The 21,573-nt window shown below is 37.5% G+C and overlaps 1 protein-coding gene across 1 annotated transcript; it reads right to left on the reverse strand.

Moving 5' to 3' along the window:
* Nucleotides 1-6,463: 6,463 nt before the first annotated feature.
* tnfsf11 (TNF superfamily member 11) lies at nucleotides 6,464-19,874 on the reverse strand. The gene is made up of 4 exons (XM_052142826.1): nucleotides 19,671-19,874; nucleotides 16,854-16,889; nucleotides 10,334-10,466; nucleotides 6,464-9,795 (listed from the first exon to the last, which is right to left on the reverse strand). Exons 1-4 carry the CDS (start codon nucleotides 19,854-19,856, stop codon nucleotides 9,377-9,379), a joined length of 774 nt encoding a protein of 257 aa, XP_051998786.1. The 5' UTR covers nucleotides 19,857-19,874; the 3' UTR covers nucleotides 6,464-9,376.
* Nucleotides 19,875-21,573: the final 1,699 nt, after the last annotated feature.

Raw genomic sequence — 21,573 nt, forward strand, 5'->3', positions numbered from 1 at the left:
TCGCATCCAATACAATGTACAATACTGTTCGAGTTTGGAAAGAGATGATGAAGTTTGCAGGGAGAAGGGGCTTACCCTCCGATCTGATACCATTAACTCAAAATAAAGACTTCCTCCCAGGGGCTCAAAAATCAATATTTCATCCATGGCATGAAAAGGGGGCTAAAGTGATTGGCGACCTATACTAGGACAATATATTGATGTTAATTATTCAGCTCAAGGAGCAATTTCAGCTTGAAAGTGCTCAATTCTGGGGATATCTCCAGATTCAGCATTTTATTAACTCCATATCTACAAAGATCCACTCAGTTATTCCTGTTTATAGCGACATAAACCTCTTTCTTCTTAAACTGAAGGATACACAGCACCTTATTTCAAATGTGTACTCTCTTTTATACTCATAGGAATCTGGTGGTATTGATCATATTATCCGTACATGGGAAAAGGATCTTAATGATGAGTACATCGAGGATGATTGAGAAGCAGTAGTTAAATCTGTTAGAATTTTTTTACTTGTAATAGATTGGCAGAGACTCAATTCTTAGCAAAATGGATAAGGATCTTTCTCCTATATGTATTTAATGCCAAAGTGAAATCGGCACTTATATGCATTGTTTTTTACTCTGTCCTGCCATTGCAAAGTTCTGGGATAATGTGGCATGAAAAATGGGGAAAAAAATGTAAAACTCCATTTGTCAAAGATCTGGAGATCTTCTTACTCAGTATTCCCCCAAAACAGATCACTGTCACAGCTAGACAGTTTTTACTCTGTGACAAGCTACTGCTTCTTACAAGAAAATGTATCATAAACCAATGGATTCAAGTTAGGCTCCCATCGCTTAGTCTCTGGTATCAAAAGATATTTAAAGTGTTGCCTCTGGAAAAGTTAACGGCCATTATAAGAGGAGATGTCACCATTTTTTAGCAGACATGGCTGCCAGTATTGGAAAATTTAGTCTGTGGGATATAGTATTTAAGGGAATGTACATGTTTGAATGAGCACACTTTTTCATTAGCCCCCAGGCTATAATTTCTGTTTCACAAGAGGTGACTCTAACTTTCAGACTTGTTGGATATTTAAAAGTTCTATATGGTATATTACACTTTGTATGTTGATGCTTTTTGTGAGGTATTTTTTTTTTATTATTATTTTGCTTTTTGTTATTACATGTATTTGTGTATGTACAGGTGAAACTCGAAAAATTAGAATATCGTGCAAAAGTTCATTAATTTCAGTAATTCAACTTAAAAGGTGAAACTAATATATTATATAGACTCATTACAAGCAAAGTAAGATATTTCAAGCCTTTAGTTGATATAATTTTTATGATTATGGCTTACAGCTTATGAAAACCCCAAATTCAGAATCTCAGAAAATTAGAATATTGTGAAAAGGTTCAGTATTGTAGGCTCAAAGTGTCACACTCTAATCAGATAATTAATCCAAAACACCTGCAAAGGGTTCCTGAGCCTTTAAATGGTCTCTCAGTCTGGTTCAGTTGAATTCACAATCATGGGGAAGACTGCTGACCTGACAGTTGTGCAGAAAACCATCATTGACACCCTCCACAAGGAGGGAAAGCCTCAAAAGGTAATTGCAAAAGAAGTTGGATGTTCTCAAAGTGCTGTATCAAAGCACATTAATAGAAAGTTAAGTGGAAGGGAAAAGTGTGGAAGAAAAAGGTGCACAAGCAGCAGGGATGACCGTAGCCTGGAGAGGATTGTCAGGAAAAGGCCATTCAAATGTGTGGGGAGCTTCACAAGGAGTGGACTGAGGCTTCAAATGTCGTATTCCTCCTGTCAAGCCGCTCCTGAACAACAAACAACGTCAGAAGCGTCTTACCTGGGCTAAAGAAAAAAGAACTGGTCTGTTGCTCAGTGGTCCAAAGTCCTCTTTTCTGATGAGAGCAAATTTTGCATCTCATTTGGAAACCAAGGTCCCAGAGTTTGGAGGAAGAATGGAGAGGCACACAATCCAAGATGCTTGAAGTCCAGTGTGAAGTTTCCACAGTCTGTGTTGGTTTGGGGAGCCATGTCATCGGCTGGTGTTGGTCCACTGTGCTTTATTAAGTCCAGAGTCAACGCAGCTGTCTACCGGGACATTTTAGAGCACTTCATGCTTCCTTCAGCAGACAAGCTTTATGGAGATGCTGACTTCATGTTCCAGCAGGACTTGGCACCTGCCCACACTGCCAAAAGTACCAAAACCTGGTTCAATGACCATGGTATTACTGTGCTTGATTGGCCAGCAAACTCGCTTGACCTGAACCCCATAGAGAATCTATGGGGCATTGCCAAGAGAAAGATGAGAGACATGAGACCAAACAATGCAGAAGAGCTGAAGGCCGCTATTGAAGCATCTTGGTCTTCCATAACACCTCAGCAGTGCCACAGGCTGATAGCATCCATGCCACGCCGCATTGAGGCAGTAATTAATGCAAAAGGGGCCCAAACCAAGTACTGAGTACATATGCATGATTATAATTTTCAGAGGGCCGACATTTCTGTATTTTTATTGATTTCATGTAATATTTTAATTTTCTGAGATTCTGAATTTGGGGTTTTCATAAGCTGTAAGCCATAATCATAAAAATTATATCAAATAAAGGCTTGAAATATCTTACTTTGCTTGTAATGAGTCTATATAATATATTAGTTTCACCTTTTAAGTTGAATTACTGAAATTAATGAACTTTTGCACGATATTCTAATTTTTCGAGTTTCACCTGTATGTATATGGGATGTATATGTGAAGTGATGTATAAACATATTCCGTGTTCTTAAGTGAAACTCATTAAAAAATATGTTGGGGGAAAAAAACATTAAATGGTTACAAATCCAGGAATTGCTTTACCTTAATATCTAACTCATCACAAAAGGTTTAGATCACTACATACAATATGAGTCAGCAGGGTATTCCCTAACCACAACACATCTTGTGTGATACTCAATTCTTTCTGATAAGAGAGGACAGTACCCTGTTTGTACTGTATTCACTGTCGAGATGATTTGGGCATTACAAGTCAATACTATTTTAAACAAGACCATCAATTCAAGTCTTTACAGAAACAGAACTATCCATTATGATGTTTCAAAGACAAATGTATCGCTATGCTACCAAAGTGTCCATTTCCATCACCCTTGTATTTTCAAAAACCACAATGCATTAAATGTTGAGTGCTGTGCACTAACACTCTGAGGTCCTCTCAAATTAATCTGTTAACTTCAGAAATACATAATGAAACACTGTTTTGTTTTGATTCCCCTAGTTCAGAGTTGGAGGCTGAAACAATCCCCATTAATGGGTGTTTTTTATTTTAACAAACATGGACATTGTCTCAACCACAGCTAGCGTAATTCACCCATCTGCATGACAATACCACAAAGAAAGGAAAAAGCAAACATTTACTTTAGCTGTCACATCCAGAGAGGAGCCAGTTGACGCTGGGAACTGCCTGTACTAAGTCCTTGTTGAGGCTATATAAAAATTGTTGAATCACATGTAAACTATGAATGCTGTGTGAATGCCTAAAAAGGTGGAAACTTTGGTACCGCTCTGAATGAAATCTATTGTGAAACTCTTTATAGCATTATGATTAATATCTTTAAAAACCATTTTGCATAGCATCATAGGAACACAAATATCATTATAAAGCAAACATGAACAAAAGTGACGAGTTTCTTTGCATTCAGACCTAAATTTCATTTTTGTGAATTTTAGCCCTGACCAGGTCTCAGACAACTTTCCATTCATGCTATTGGTTTTAATTCAGACCACTTACCACAAATAACCATAAGAATTACCATGGTTAATCTATAGTAAAACCATGGTTTCTATATGGATACAGTATACTTTATTAAAACCATGGTTTCTGCCAAAAAAGTAAAAGCCTAACAGTAATTATTACTGCAAAAATACTATCATAAAACCATAGTTAAACTATGATATTTGTATAGCAAAACCATAACCACAAAATTATGATTTTTGTTTTACTGGAGTTTTCATTTTCCTGTATTATTACTATGGTTATATGGATAAAAAATGGTTACTGTAGTAAAAACCGTGGTAAATTTAGTGCTAGAGCATGTAAAACCTATTGCAATGGTATGCAAAACTATTTCAGAAACAAAAAAAAACGCCCTGTCCTTTAATTCTGCATTCCATTCAACTTGGAAAGTTGGATTTTACAACTTCCTACTAGGAAAAGTGCAATGTAATGACACTTACAGGCGGAATTCCAACTTTGAAACTCGTGCAAAAACTTTCAACGCCGATATGCAGGTGTCAGCACCCTGGGAGGTATTCACCTTTTTCCCGGGGGTCTTACTGAGGAAACGAATGTGGGTGGGAATTCCCTGACTGCAGTCATTTTAGACCCGTTTTACAATTAGTAATTAGACACGTTTGGGATGATCTGATCATAAATTGTCAGCGCTAAATATAGTTGTAAACGAGGTGCCAAATATTTTGTGATTGGATCACAAAAAACATACAGATGTATTAAAAAAAAAACACATTGCATTTAATGTTTAAAATGGTGTCCTGATGTGTCCCGGACAGCAGCAAAGCACCACCTCTCACCGATCAATCACCTACCGAACACAAGTTTAAACTTACGTGTGGATTTAAAAGGAAATAACATCCCATCGGACAACTTGAAAAAGCAATTACATACCCAAGGATGAGACCGTCACACCTCTTCCTCAGTGTAACTGTCTGATTTGAACATGCAGGGTGACAAGCACACACATCTGAAGCTGAATTAACACAGGTGCTCCACTAATACAATCAATATTTTTGCTTGAAATGTTGCGTTTGTTCTTAGATTAAATCTCAACCGCATGGGAGAAACAGCGAGCTGGTTTTGTTTGTGCTTACTTTTTCTGTATGACCTTTTTTGCGGTTTATTATCGTTAAGTAACACACTGATATAGTGATTGATGTATGTCCTCGTAAAATCATATGCTCTCCTCAAAATCCCAACAACACGATGAAAGAATGAATGGATGTACACCGCAACAGCCGTGTTAACTTGACAACGGAATTAACGCCCATATTTCTCGCTAAGCATCACGGGGTGTAGGAAAAAGGTGGATACAAAGTACGTCATAAACATTCAGGTTTATTAAATAATATTGATAACTCAGTCCAAGTTCCTACATTAAATATTAAAACTTGTTTAATAAATGTTTGCAAAGACAGGTGTTCAAAACATGGTAAATTATACTTTTTCGATAATCGTAAATATACACCTGTAGCACAAATGCTAGCGTTGCAGCATTGTTTATCAATTGGGTTGCTAGGAGACGTCAACAGTGACAGACAATCCCATAGATATCTATATGTAGAAACCTTAGTAGCAGCATATTGGATAGGTCAAATTACAGTCTGCAAAAGTCTTTTGGCTTTTCCAGCCAACTTTCAGATTATCTGATTTTCCATAAACTTTGAACAATTTGATATAAAAATGTCTGACTTCACTTCTAAAAAAAGATTTTTTTTTCTCACAAAAATCTGCAAATAAAATCCCCTGCAAATGAATATATCATGGCAAACATACTGAAAATTAGCACCCAGTCAGTCAATACATTACATGATGAAGTGTTTCCACACAAAAGCAGGTTATGCAGTGGTCTGAAGCTTCTTCTTCAATCAATTACATTCAAACAGCTCTCTTGTTGAAAGTTCCAAGATGACGCCGCGGATGATGTATGCAAACCAGCTGAATCGGGCATCTTTGTACGTTTATGTATTGTCAAACCCCTGCTAAGCTAACCAAGTAGGTATAGCTGCAGGCCGGAGACCTCCAAATGGGGGTGGGATCTCCAAATATAGTTGGGGTTACGCTAAAATGGTTATGGTTAGGGAAAGTGTTAGGGGCTCCCTATACCTTTAATGGTGATTTGGAGCTCACAACCCTTTTTGGAGCTATGCCTCTAGCTCAAACCTGGGCAGCTTACAGCCCGCGGGCCAGATCCAGCCCTCCACATGGTTTAATGTGGCCCGCAGATCATTTATCCCAAACACGTTTTTCTTTTTATTGGATATTTCAGTTATCTTGCATTGGCCTAATGTGCCTCCAAAAGCATTTAACTTGTTCATAGTTGCAGGATAAGGTACGCAACACCACCAATTTGAGATTTATACTTGCACAAATTGGAAATATTACGCCTAATGTTATACATATTTTGTGCAATCTGGCACTCATGCATGAGAGTGTGCTCTCGTCCAACCATTGACGAGACCTGCATCATGAAACTTTTAGCTTGTAAGCGGGTAATGTTTTGAGAATAAAATAAGTAAACTTCCCCGCTTTGCATAAAACATTGAAAGTTCTATAATTTTCGATAATTTTTTTACAAATTAAAATGGACCCTCGATGTAGTGTGTTCAATTGAATAATAATTGAATATGGAAGCAGAGATGGTCAAATAAATAATTTATAATAAGCTCAGCCTTTATTTGGTTTTTTGTAATGCCTTATAGAAAAGTATCTACTTTTGTAGAGCAATACAATACTTTAGGCAATTGCAGAATATTCCCATTAGTCACATATACACATCAGAAAATGTAGTACAAAACTATTTCTGGGCTTAAAAGATACAAAGACCAAATCAATGCAGAACATTATATCTCAGAAGGAATACAATGTGGCCCCCTATGCACTACTTAAAGCCAGATGAGGCCCCTTTACCAAAATAGTTGCCCACCCCTGCTCTAGCTTTACCCTTCTCAAGCTAATGGGAGTGTTACAGATTTATTTCCTTATATGTCATCTTCCAAGCATCTGGTAATGGAATGCCTTCATGGTCGGAGATCTGAGATATCAAGTAGGAAGATCCCACATTCGACTTGAATAGAACAAAGCATAAGGGGCTCCGTAGTTCTCAATTCAGTTTCCTTTAAAGAGGGAGTGCTCGCATATAAGACAAAATTCTTGCAAACAACTCACAGAACCTAGAAACAAACCCACATTAATTTATCAAATGGAAATTTGTACTTTTTTAGAAAAGTATCTTTATTAGTCAGAATGGTATAAATAAACAGAACTTTTGCTTACATATGAAAAAAAAAAATCTAAAAGACTTAAGGTTTGTGATTTAAAACAGGAGTGGAACAATATATTCTGCTCTTATTTGCACACAGAATTGTCAGATGAGTTATACTTAAATAAAAAAAAAAAAAAAGTTTCTTTAGTGAGAAACCAATCAACTTAAGCTTTAAAACAGGAGCCCTGTGCTTGGAAAAAAGCGCATCTATAACTGACCAAGTCAATGCCCTTCGTTCAAAAAAACTCTTAAAGAATGGAGAAAAAGGCATTTATACAATTATATACACTGTACAAAACTTTACAATAGACAGAACATTCAACAAATGTTCTATCATCATGGAAAATAAATAAATACACTTAGTGCATTAATGAAAACAAAAACTCTTAAATTAGAGCGTACCAAACTCAGTGTGGTTCTACGCATTGCTTAAACAATTTTGGATCGTGCACCAAATCAAAGACAGTCCAGCTGTCTTGATTTATGTTCCATGTTTGTGTGATGGGAAGATATAGATAAGCAGTGACATTTTTCCATCAGTACATAATCTTTATGAGTGCCAGGAAATGCCTTTCCATATTAAGCATTCTTTTCAAATTTCCTTGTCATACATGAATCCTGCATAATAATTTCTCATAATAAGTTTAGTGAAGTTAATTGTAGATCTACCATCCAAAATATCTAGGGGAGACCTGGGCATGGACTATTTTCACCAGAGAGTCCATAGTTTTTTTTTTAGGACAGTTTTATTTTCTTAGGTTTTTATATTGTGTTCCAAGTTCAGTGTAAAGGTAAAACTAGGGATGCACCGATACCAATTTTTTTTTTATTTTTAAGGCTGTACATTTTGGTACACATTATACAGATACCATCTATTTAGCAGCACTGGGCTTTTTTTCCAGGCACTGTATAGTGACTGATGATAAGTGGTTGACCAATATGGGGGTTTTCAATACCTATACCGATAACCAATGAGCGGCATTGCCGATATAATGGCGATAAATAAAGTGGCCCGAAAAGTATTTAGTAATAGTAATTACTACAATGAAATGAAGAAAAGTTAGTTCTGAGAAAATATCCAGCATTTTTTGTTTGTAGATGCCACTATTTTGTTATCTAATGCAATGACATTCATACAGTTGAAAGCATGGCTTAAGGGTCAAAATATAAGGGCCACTGAACATAGGCTAATATGATTTAACTACAACAACTGAGATGAACATACATGCTGAAATAATAATGTTTTACACAGTATATACTCTAAATTAAATATCTTACAACAAGTTGCACATTATCTACTCGCAGCGCTGTTGTAGTTTTTGGAAATTCTTGGCCAAGCAGGCACGTTAGTAGCAGTGCCAATAATCACAAAATGGATTAATATCGGCCTAGCCGATATATATATATCACTATTGATGATTAAGGACAGTGCGTTTATTATGTTGAGTAAATAGCAGAGTACAAAAGCATACAATCTAAATACATTTTTGATTCATGTACAATGAATTGGGGAGAAAAGAACGACCAAGTGAGCCTTGAGGCATTGCAGTGTCGGAAAGGCAACATATTTTGTTTTTATTTGACCCGATTTCCTACTAGACAAATTGTGGCACTGATATACCTCCATACTGTTGACATTTTGTGTTCAGCTGCTTGTATTACTTTGCATGGCAACATTTATTCAATTAATGTTGTGCATGTATTTTGTGCTACCTGATATTAGTATAAGAGCATTTTAAGAGCAACATAAAATCCAACTTGATCTACTTTCTTAATAAATAATTAAAACAACAACTTTGTTATTTGGTTGATCTCACCAGTCCCATTAGACACCTCGCCTCCAACCACCTGACTCCATTCCGCTTCTGTAACTCACTTCTCACAATTCAACCAATTCCCCAATGGACAAAACCAAGGCCCACCCTACATTGTTATCATTCAATATCCTGTTTCACTTGGAAATATGTGCGAATGTGGAAGTAAAATGGGTTGCGTATAGCATTGGACAGATACCAGTATCGGTGTGGGTGCACCCCTACAAAAACCACTGAAGTATTTTTGGAAACATCTAAAACCTATTAAATGCACCTAGGCTTGAGTCCACTCTAAGTCTTCAAGTTCTGGTACTTAAGAGCTTCAATGGCATGCCTGATTAGTTATGATGTCTAATGTGCTCCTAAATGATGTACAATGTAATAAATTTGGAACAAAAATTCAAAAGTCAGTGATCAATAGCAGAAGTGCTCAGTGGTTCATGTTCACTTTGAAAAAGTTTGTAAGGTTGTAAAATGTGCATAAACATGTTCAGTAGCAAAAACAATCCAAGTCACTCACTTATCTTAAAAGTACCAAAATATGTCCCCTCGGCTTCTCGATCCAGAAGCCATGAATTGGATACATTGACATAGAGACCATCACCCTTATTTAACTGAATACCTCTGCCCTGCTCCACACAGTACATGTTGTAGCTCGTGGTATTCCACTGCAAGGTGCCACCGCTTTTTGTAAACAGTATCGGTCTGATTGTAGACTGGGTGTGCTTCTCATGGTAAATGTATTGTACCAACTGCACATTGCTGACATCCTCTTTGTTGAAGTCATGCACCTCAGAATATCGAAAGCAGGTCTTGGCATATACATAATAATAGCCAGGCTCATCCACTAGAATTCGTCCATTACGGTATGTAATCTTCTTCAGAGTCCCTTGATTTTCTGCCCAGAGGATGGTTACAGGACTTGGATCTTCTGCAAAAGCACCAGTTGCACGGTTAGAATACACAGGTATATTTAAGTATGTGTAACCTTAAAGGGAGAGTAAATTTGGTCAACTCACCCATATACAGTATAGTTCCAAACCCAAAAGACCCATTTCATCTCTTGAGCACAAAATGTCTGTCAACATTCACTTTAATTGCATATTTTTTCCATGCAATGGTGACTGAGGTTAACATTCAGCCTAATAACTCACTTTTGTGCTCCACAGAAAAAAGAAAGTCATATGGATTTGGAACCACATGAGTGTGAATAAATGATGACAGTTTTCATTATTTGGGTCAGTTGTCCCTTAATAATCAGTTTAGTTATCTATTTGTTTTGTTTTTTTAACCTGCCACTCTAAAGGATCTAAAGATACTTGGGAGTTTCTGGTCCAAAAGTCAGAATTAATTAAATTCATAATGAAAAATACTGCAGTTAGATTTTTTTTTTTTTTTTTTAAGAGACTCTATTTGCACTTCAACAAAAAACAAACATAATAATAAAAAAATAAAAAAAACAGGCTTACTGCTTGAATAGTCATTGGCAGTCCTGATAGGAAGATGAGCCGATGGCATGCGTGTATCCTTTTTTCGACATCTGTCCTTCTTCTCCTTCATACTTTTGAGGGGATCTGCTATTAATGTTTCACTGTGCATTTCCTGACAAAAATCAACCAAACACATTCAGGTTTAAGATCTTTGATTTTCTAATGAATGCACAATGTGCAAACAGTTTAATGAATCAATTCCTGTCCACAATGCACAGCACTCAATGGTCATGCAGACTCCAATACGAGAGCAAATATATGTGCACACCAAGCACTGACTGGATCTAACAACATATTGACAAAGTCATGAGAAGAACTGCTATTTTAACAGTAGGCACAATGCAAAAAATTTAAATCAACAAGCAATTTGTTTATCTACACTGTGACAAGGAGGACTGCGTGGCCGGAACTTGAGGGAACGTATGTGCGTTAAAATCTTTGTTGACTGTTCAGCTGGTTCCCGCCTTCTCCTTGCCCACTTTAACTGTTACATCAACTTATTGTGAAAGTGCTGCATGACTTGATACAATCACAGCCAATCACACCATATTTGATGCTTAATGTAAAATTATGAGGAGCAGAATTTTGGGCCTAATTAGATTTCACAGTGGGTGAAACTACACAGTGTGACACCACAGAAATAGAAACAAGGCTTGTCATTTGTTGTGGCTGGTTAGGACATGTAAAGGTATGCATTCCTTCTACCTGACTCACTACCTACATAGGGAACCCAACCGAGATGGAGGTCATAAGTGCCTACTTAGTCAGCAATAATTAGGGATGCACCGATACCACTTTTTCTCTTCTGATCCGATTGAGATATCGGAAATTTCAGTTTCGGCCGATACCAGTATTTATTTATTTTTTTGCATAATCAGTTTAGAATATCTTCACATTATTGTGTGGAACTAATTGGGAAAACTCTTTAATATGTAAAATACATACAACTTTAACTACACATTATTTCAATATAATGTATAGCTTATTAAAAAACACTTTATTATTAACTAGTATACTGGATAATGTAGCAGCAAAATTAACAGTAATTCCAGTCTTCAGTAGAAAAGAAACCAGTTTTACTTTTGCCTTTTTTCTTTATTTTTTCCCTAAAAAATATTTCAGCTTGCATCTGGACTTTAAAGGATTCAGATCTCTTTTTTATTAAATTTATTTGTAAGACATCAATCCACTTTTCATTCACAAAGTTATTTTTTGGAACCCATTCAACTTAAATATTATTATAAATTATAAAGAATTCTAATGATGACAATAATAATAATAATTTGCTATTAATATTATTATTATTGACTTTTAATTTTAGATACAACAGTAACATATTTAAATTGTGCCATTTTAAACTCTCACGCTTTTATTTTGACATTCTGAACTCTGCAGGAAGTCCTGTATGTGTCTGTTTGTAGGCAAGTTCACAGTAGTTCAATTTGCTTCTTATTAAAATTCTGGTCAAATGCACCTCCGGTGCCATTCTAAATGCATATTATAAGTGAGCCGAACTATTGAGCATCTACATCCGAGATGCTGTTCTTGAGTAGCGCTCAAATCTTCAAGTGTCTTTGAATAAAATGCAAGAGTCATATGAACTACTTTAATGGCGTTTTTATTGTTCTTTTATGTCATTTTTGGAGCTTGACAGTAACGAACATGACAACTAACACACAGTATCAGATTTGGATCGGGCTCGTCGGACCGATACACGATCCGTCTAAAAGCTTCAGTATCAGAGACGATACCGCTACAGGCTATAACACAGGCCATACAAATATCACTACACACTGGTGACTTGAGTTATTGCTACTGTAAGCTAACACTGCCAGACCCTAACAGGCATGAAAAGATATTGCACACACAGATACATGGAGTAAAACATTACTTTAAAAAAAAAAAAAAAGACTGTGTAAATTGAACAATGTCCATGTACAAGAACAGCAGTTTCTTAGTTAATAAACTAAACCTCGATATGAAACTTGTTTCAAAACAAGATTTATCAATTACTGTAAATAAATGTAACGGTTCAGGAGTATCCAAACAATTGCCATCGTCAACCATCTTCACGTTATAGGTCACTGTCACTGAATTTAGGCATTTGGTTAGTTACATTGAACTTGGTCTCATGATTCTGCCAATAGGTGCTATGGTTGTTATTAACCTCTAAAGTTACAGAAAGTAGACTTGAGCCCACTGTTCTTGTACGAGGACACCATGTCAAAGTCATGTACAGAATAAAAGAATGCAACTCATTTAACTTTTGTTTTGTTTTGTGCAGAGTTTTCCATGAACAATTAAACTGTGTGCAGTAGAGGGTTAAACACAGTTTTATTTGTGTGTTATCTACACCTCAAGCTATATATACAGTGAGGAAAATAAGTATTTGAACACCCTGCTATTTTGCAAGTTCTCCCACTTAGAAATCATGGAGGGGTCTGAAATAGTCATCGTAGGTGCATGTCCACTTTGAGAGACATAATCTAAAAAAAAAATCCAGAAATCACAATGTATGATTTTTTAACTATTTATTTGTATGATACAGCTGCAAATAAGTATTTGAACACCTGAGAAAATCAATGTTAATATTTGGTACAGTAGCCTTTGTTTGCAATTACAGAGGTCAAACGTTTCCTGTAGTTTTTCACCAGGTTTGCACACACTGCAGGAGGGATTTTGGCCCACTCCTCCACACAGATCTTCTCTAGATCAGTCAGGTTTCTGGGCTGTCGCTGAGAAACATGGAGTTTGAGCTCCCTCCAAAGACTCTCTATTGGGTTTAGGTCTGGAGACTGGCTAGGCCACGCCAGAACCTTGATATGCTTCTTACAGAGCCACTCCTTGGTTATCCTGGCTGTGTGCTTCGGGTCATTGTCATGTTGGAAGACCCAGCCTCGACCCATCTTCAATGCTCTTTGTGAGGGAAGGAGGTTGTTCCCCAAAATCTCGCAATTCATGGCCCCGGTCATCCTCTCCTTAATACAGTGCAGTCGCCCTGTCCCATGTGCAGAAAAACACCCCCAAAGCATGATGCTACCACCCCCATGCTTCACAGTAGGGATGGTGTTCTTGGGATGGTACTCATCATTCTTCTTCCTCCAAACACGGTTAGTGGAATTATGACCAAAAAGTTCTATTTTGGTCTCATCTGATCACATGACTTTCTCCCATGACTCCTCTGGATCATCCAAATGGTCATTGGCAAACTTAAGACGGGCCTTGACATGTGCTGGTTTAAGCAGGGGAACCTTCCGTGCCATGCATGATTTCAAACCATGACGTCTTGGTGTATTACCAACAGTAACCTTGGAAACGGTGGTCCCAGCTCTTTTCAGGTCATTGACCAGCTCCTCCCGTGTAGTTCTGGGCTGATTTCTCACCTTTCTTAGGATCATTGAGACCCCACGAGGTGAGATCTTGCATGGAGCCCCAGTCCGAGGGAGATTGACAGTCATGTTTAGCTTCTTCCATTTTCTAATGATTGCTCCAACATTGGACCTTTTTTCACCAAGCTGCTTGGCAATTTCCCGTAGCCCTTTCCAGCCTTGTGGAGGTGTACAATTTTGTCTCTAGTGTCTTTGGACAGCTCTTTGGTCTTGGCCATGTTAGTAGTTGGATTCTTACTGATTGTATGGGGTGGACAGGTGTCTTTATGCAGCTAACGACCTCAAACAGGTGCATCTAATTTAGGATAATAAATGGAGTGGAGGTGGACATTTTAAAGGCAGACTAACAGGTCTTTGAGGGTCAGAATTCTAGCTGATAGACAGGTGTTCAAATACTTATTTGCAGCTGTATCATACAAATAAATAGTTAAAAAATCATATATTGTGATTTCTGGATTTTTTATTTTTATTATGTCTCTCACAGTGGACATGCACCTACGATGACAATTTCAGACCCCTCCACGATTTCCAAGTGGGAGAACTTGCAAAATAGCAGGGTGTTCAAATACTTATTTTCCTCACTGTATATACTAATTTATGCAGATTGTGAGGTGACCTTAAAATGGTGCCAACAATCCAGCAAATCAGGAAGTAAATCAAGTTCTTGAATACACTTCCTTAAGCATTGTGCAATCTAATCTGATCTGTGGTTGAATATGTCATCATCTTATATATTATACCACATTATGTAAGTGTGGTGCTTTGGGGCCACAAGTAATAACTATATGAAATATAGTACTAAATATTGAAATTCTATTATATCCAGCTACATGTATTTGTCCAAGAAGTATGACTGCCATTAAACAGCAAATACTTTCTATGGGGCCTTGAGTGAGCATTAGGTTCTGAATGTTATTCATATGCACGGACCTTAAGAGTTTTAGTAGACCACAAACAAAGTACACGCCAGTTTATACAAGCTCTCAAACTGGACTGCATTGAAGCAACAAAAACGATAGAGGGTCATAAGATATCTTTAAACACTTGCTTTTCTCACGTGTACATTTCCAGGAAAATAAGCTGTCCCAGGGGGGAAACAGTACACGTATGACCTGGAAAAGCTTCATAAAGTCCAGATCATGACTAGAAATTTATTACAGTAAGCATTATAGCCATAATGTAACAACTGGGCCCCCAATACCCAAACAGACAGAATGCTAATGCAAATACTCTTCATAAGAATTAAAGACCCCAAAAAATGGCTTGGAGTGTAAATTATTAGTCTTCTTTCTGCATTTCTTATTGAAACAGGAAGCCGATCTTCATTTAGCTTTTTTTGTAACATTTCCGTAGACAAAATAACTGACAATATCTGATCTCTAATCTTTTTTCCAAACCACAGCTAATAATTCCATTCATTAAGAGGAAAATCCAATGAACACAGATCTCTTTAAATTCTAAAGTGAAATAATCACATGCATCCACACAAAACATATACAGACTTTCAAGCAGGTCATTCATTAATAATAGAAGCAAATTCGGTGTGTTCATTAAACACCATTTTACAATCGTTCTCAGGTCACTGGAAATGCAAGAGTATTGTAGTTTACTGGTGTGTGCAAATAGGAGGAAATATAATACTAATGAGAGCTTGGAATGTTGATTGTCAAATATAAATTTGCTCGAAGGATTCTTTGACACTAAAAGGAAGACTGTAACAACTACTGTAAAAACAGCAGAATGTAACATTACACTCCTTTACTCCTTAACATTTTGGCTGGATTATGTTTTGAATAAAAAGTGATTTAGCAATATTCACATAATTATAAGTGACTACAAGTATCATTGTATCATTGAAAAGTTGTCAAATAAATCCAGGTCTAAGCATTTAATTTTGCATCTTTTAAAAGCTTCAAAAACTCAAAAGGTGTCATGTTAATTAAGAGTGGACTCAGTAATGTTTTATTTAGGTTGCACTGGCCGATATGGCAGTCGTCCTGGACTTATACTGACACAGCATCATGCAATAGCAATAGATTTCTGTTAGCGATGATGCCAATGTAAAAATGCACTATTCGTGGTCAACAAAGATTAATTTTTTTCCCTGGGACAAAAATGTCCAATAACAGAAGGGTTAACAAATTAAGGCTACGTTCACATTAATCTGGAATATTTGAAAACTGCATTTTCGTCCATGCTGAAAGATAAGATAACTCTTAATTTTCGCTGGACAAAAATGGCATCTCAGTGTGAAAAGTAATAGAAAAAGATGCACTTTCAAATTAAAACGTATTAGTGTGGACGTAGCCTCAATGTATGGTCTGAAATGCATTTGTCCTCGTGTTCAGTCACTGGACAGCAATTCCAAATAAACTTTCCATCGCCTTTTAAGAAATGCAGTCTGAAGAAGCATTTATCAAAGTGAATGGCAGGCACGACAATGCCGCTACAACATGCGCCGCCATCTTGATTGTTTTGGGTTGAATGGATCACATGACTGTGTCACATGACAACAAATACATAATTGTTTTCAGATATCTCAGTGTTCCCTGCCTACACTAAAACATGAAGACGCTGTTTTCTAAATGTATCCATTTGGGAGAGCATTTTCAAAATGTTTTCACTGGACAAAAACGCTGTCTCAGTGTGGACGGAATGCCAAAAATTTGAAAAATATGTGTTTTAAAACGAAAACGTTTTAGTGGACGTGGGCTTAAAGTAAGTATTATTTGGATGGTCATGTGATCTCAACATGGTAACCCCCAGATGTTACGGACTCAAGCAGTGCTGCGGATTAATTTTTGTAATGTAGGATGGCAGAGGAACCGTCATTTATATTCATGAGGAAAACACTACCTGATTGGTCAGAGAAACAATAACATTAACACTACCCCTAAGCCTAAACCTTAAAGTATTTCCCTACCATCCCACGATTTAGAAATCAACAATGTTTTGACAGCACCACAGTGTATATACACTTTGAGGTTTTCGTACTTTAATATTGAGAAAATTACACACTTTAGAACCTTTCTGCAGCTGATGTTCTGTGTTTAACCCAAGTGCACAAACATCATAAAAACAGGCATATCTTTTTAAGTTTATAGTCTTACCTCATTAGGACTCTGCTGGGCTGAGGCAAGGTCGACCTATAAAAAACAACAAACAAGGTCAAATTACACAGTTGTATCCAGCTGGCTTTTAAATGGCTATTAACTAACAGATATCACTGCATGCTTTTTAATGAACTAACAGGAAAGCATCATTATTTACATAAAGTTATTTAACTGTGCTTGATACACTGAAAGACCAAAGGGATTAAAGGCCATTTAGATGTTCAACAAGAAAAGGGCAACTAATGTAACACATCATACATCCTGGTTTTTCTCTTTAGCTGTCTTGACCAGTGTACTTCTTCAATGTGGGTGGTACATCACACGGGGTTTACATGAGCTGCATATTACATACTTCAGCTATAAATGACTAATAAGCAGGCCCACGTGGAATCTGTGCCCGCTGAAAGTTATTCAGATATGGAAAGCATGTTATTCATATCGTAAAATTAGACACATCCCCAACTCCTTGCATTTTAGCTAATAAAAAAAACTGGCTAATTAAATAATACTTGAAACAACACATTTTTTTTCTACAATTTTACAATCTTTAAAGACATTCCGAAGAATACCAAAGACAAACACAGAAAATTCAGAAAAGTTCTGAATGCAATTTCCCTGCTATTATGCCACCAACCTGATTTCTGAAAATTAAATAAAGTGTCTCATATTGTAATCTGCATTTTACATGTTAAAATGAATGCTTAAAGCACTCATCTAAAACTATTTCAGATGACTCGCCGCAGGTGCATAATTATGATGCAAGGTGATACACTGCAAAAACCTCTTTCCGGAAAAATGTAAATGTGAACCTCATCTCAGAAGTAACAAAAGATGGAATCTCGTTCACAGAGAGAAAGGCAGAGGTAATGTGAAATATGTGATATCAATGTGAATGTAAGTGATTGAATTCCATTCACTATAGCCTAAAAGAAATGTAGAAGCTTTTCACAAAAGTTTGTTGAAGTCAGGCGTTTTATTATCATATATGGTTTGGTTTGGTTCAGTCGATGATTTTCTCTCTGCATCAATTTCTGAGGACAACACAAACCTTGCGCCAAACACAGCTGACAGTCATCTTTTTCCCTCTCTTGCATCTGTTTCTTTGGCTCTCCACCAGCACACAAGAAGCCACCGACATACACCGCTGTGTTTGGGCCAAAGCCTCACAAAACAAGATGTCATAATATCCTGCACAGCATACAAACTACAGGAGAGAGTGAAAGAGATCTGGGCATGACAACATGTGTGGGTGTTTCTCAGCATCCCATTCTCCCAGCTCTGTCAAACATTTAAGTTTGAGACCACCGGATGAGCAAATGAAGTCAGGGTGAAAGGTTAAATTTGACATGACCAGCACTCTTGCCAAACACACTTGACTGAATTTGTTTCTCATGATCTTACAAACATTTTGATGCAAAGGCTTGTGCTTGAATGCTGAAATGTTATTTATAGAGACATATCGAGTCAATTGTATCTATGTGTTAATTTATTTTCTAAACCTTTTATTTATTTATTTTTAATGAATATGTTAGACAATGATGGATAAACCGCCAAGCAGTGTCCAACATACATGTGCTCCTTGAATAATGTTTAAAAAGCGTTCCATATGGTACCTCATAAAGTACATTTGAGAGAATGACCAGAGTGTGCAGAGCTGCAATCTAGACATAAAACTACTACTTTGAAGATGCTAAAACACAGGATCCTTTTTTCTTTCTTTCTTTCTTTCTTTATTATTCATTACACAAATCCCATTGGCTACTTCAATTTATGTTATTAAAAACTTTGTTGACTTTGGATAAAACTAATCCAATGGGGGGAGTTTCTATCTACATTTCTTGAAAACATAAAAAGGAAAATTGGTGCTGCACCCACACTATCCATTAAGCTTAGCATTGCCAACAACCAACATCTCTAAGATCAGCAGTTATCTGAAGGACTAGACCGATACTATGTATTCCCAGAGACAACACATAAAGCACAGTCTTAAAATACAAAACGTAAATAATCAGCTAATAAAAAAAAAGTTACACGGGTCTACTCACGAGACAACATCAATCTCACATAAAGATATCATCTATGCGCGCGTGCAGGGGAGTAATGTACCTATTTCTTTCTGTCCTGCCATAGGTGATGCAACAACTAAGTAAATCAAGAACAAGCCTCAGTGATACTTTTATGTTACTGTTTTTGTTTAGAGTGAAAAGGGACAGGGGTTCGAATCACTACCACAGATACAACTTTCAAAAGTCCAGCGTGATCACCATGCATTTTTACTCTATGGAAAATATCGACTTAGACATTTGTGACTCAAAAGTCACGAGTTTTGAGCGCCATGAGGGATGGATGACAAAATTTTCATTTTAAAGCAAATAATCTGCGGAAATTTGCTTTAAACAAGCAAATTTAAACACTGAAGGATTTTACCCACAGTGTTTTATACAACCACTACCTACAGTAATCATGCAATTACTAAAGATATAAATACACTTCATTCTGCAATCATCCACTTGGCTTAAATCACTGACGGGTAGCCTATGATGCTTCTCCGAGCGCGCGCTGCAAATCTGATGTCAAAAGCAATGTCGCAAGCGCTTGATATTCACAACAGGTTAAAAGAAACCATGCAATCAAAGATAGATCAAACTGAGCGAAACTTCAGTTTTCTGCACTTAAGTTATGAAAGTGTCTTTAAAAGTTTTATACTGAAAGATCAAATCTATGTAACATGACGTTAAAGGCGCTTGTTTCCCCCTGGTGCATTCAGGCTTCGTTTCCATGCTGTGCAGCTTAGTTTTCTTTCGATTTTCTTACCTCTCGGAGATAACCGGTTAAGTGCAACAAAATCGCCACACTCGACGCGACTTGCAGAAGTCCCATGACAGTGAGCGTGGCGAATATGAGCGCTCTGTGAGTGGAGCCCGTGTGCGAGACACGCGCCGGAGCCTCTTCCATATCGATATGATTCCGCAGATACGCGCGATAATCATTAGCTGCCATGAGCGCTCGATCACGGCACAAACCTGTTCTCAGTGGGAGGACTCGAGAAATGATCAAGGATTCATATAAACATGTGGGTGGGCAATACAGTTGGCTTTGGAGACAGCCAATCAGATAATAGACAGGGGATGATTTATCTTTTTTCATGCTTCCTTTTCTTCCTTTCTTTTTTTCGTTCAGTTCAGTTCAGAACAGGTTGCTTGAGAACAGTAAGTTGTCTTATCGTTGCCTGAAGAGATTTCCACATTATAACTGTAAAAGCTCAATCTAGTAAACTACCTACCTAGACACATGCCTAGTGAGCTTCCTACCTAGACTGCATTTTGTGGTGTCTTATCTAGTGACCTGCATACCCAGACAGACAAAAATTCTGTTGAACTAGTCAGCATTTTTGGGTGTCACGTCTAGTGAGCTGCCTATCTAGACACATAAAAACCTAGTGAGCTGCATACGGAGACAGCATTTGTGGGTGGTGTATACCTAGTGAGCTGCCTTGATCACATTTTTGTATGTCATATCTACTGTAGTGTGCTGGACAGATGAAAACCGATTGAGCTGCCTAACTAGATAGATAAAAACCTAGTGAGCTGCCAACAGAGACAGCATTTTTGGATGTTATACCTAGTGAGCTGCCTACCTAGACTGCATTTTTGGTGTCATCTCTAGTGACATGCATACCCAGACAAACAAAAAACCTGTTGAGCTGCCTAACTAGTCAGCATTTTTGGCAGTCATGTCTAGTGAGCTGCCTACCTAGACCTATAAAAACCTAGTGAGCTGCTTGCAGAGCCAGTATTTTTGGGTGGTGTATAGCTTGTGAGCTGCATACCTAGACCACATTTTGGTCATATCTACTGTAGTGTGCTGCCCACCTAGACAGGTAAACGCATAGTCAGCTGCCTATAGAAACAGCATTCTTAAGAGCTGCTTTCTTAAGCAGCTTTTTTGGTGGTATATCTAGTGACCTTATTACCCAGACAAAAATTCTAGTGAGCTCCCTAACCAGTCAGCATTTTTGGGTGTCACGTCTAGTGAGCTGCATACCTAGACATATAAAAACCTAGTGAGCTGCTTTCAGACACAACATTTTTGGGAGTTATACCAAGTGAGCTTCCTACCTAGACATTTTTGGATGTCATATCTACTGTAGCGTGCTGCCCACCTAGACATTTAAAAACCTAAGCTGCTTACAGAGACAGCATTTTTTTCTCCCCTTTTTCTCCCCAATTTGGAATGCTCAATTCCCAATGCACTCTAAGTCCTCATGGTGGTGTAGTGGCTCACCTCAATCTGCGTGGCGGAGGACAAGTCTCAATTGCCTCCGCGTCTGAGACAGTCAATCTGTGCATCTTATCACATGGCTTATTGTGCGTGTTACCGCAGAGACATAGCGCATGAAGATGTTACCCCATGTGACTCTACCTTCCCTAGCAACCGAGCCAATTTGGTTGCTTAGGAGACCTGTCTGGAGTCACTCAGTACACCCTGGGATTCTAATTTACGAACTCCAGGTGTAGTAGTCAGTGTCTTTACTCGCTGAGCTACCCAGGCCCCACAAGACCACATTTTTGTGTGTTATACCCAGTGAGCTTCCTACCTAGACTGCATTTTTGGGTGTCATATCTACTGCAGTGAGCTGCCCACATAGAAAGATAACATCCTAGTGAGCTGCCTACAGAAACAAAGCATTTTTTGGATGTTATACCCAGTGAGCTTC

This window comes from Xyrauchen texanus, chromosome 14, assembly GCF_025860055.1.
Source record: "Xyrauchen texanus isolate HMW12.3.18 chromosome 14, RBS_HiC_50CHRs, whole genome shotgun sequence".
Taxonomy (NCBI): Eukaryota; Metazoa; Chordata; class Actinopteri; order Cypriniformes; family Catostomidae; genus Xyrauchen; species Xyrauchen texanus.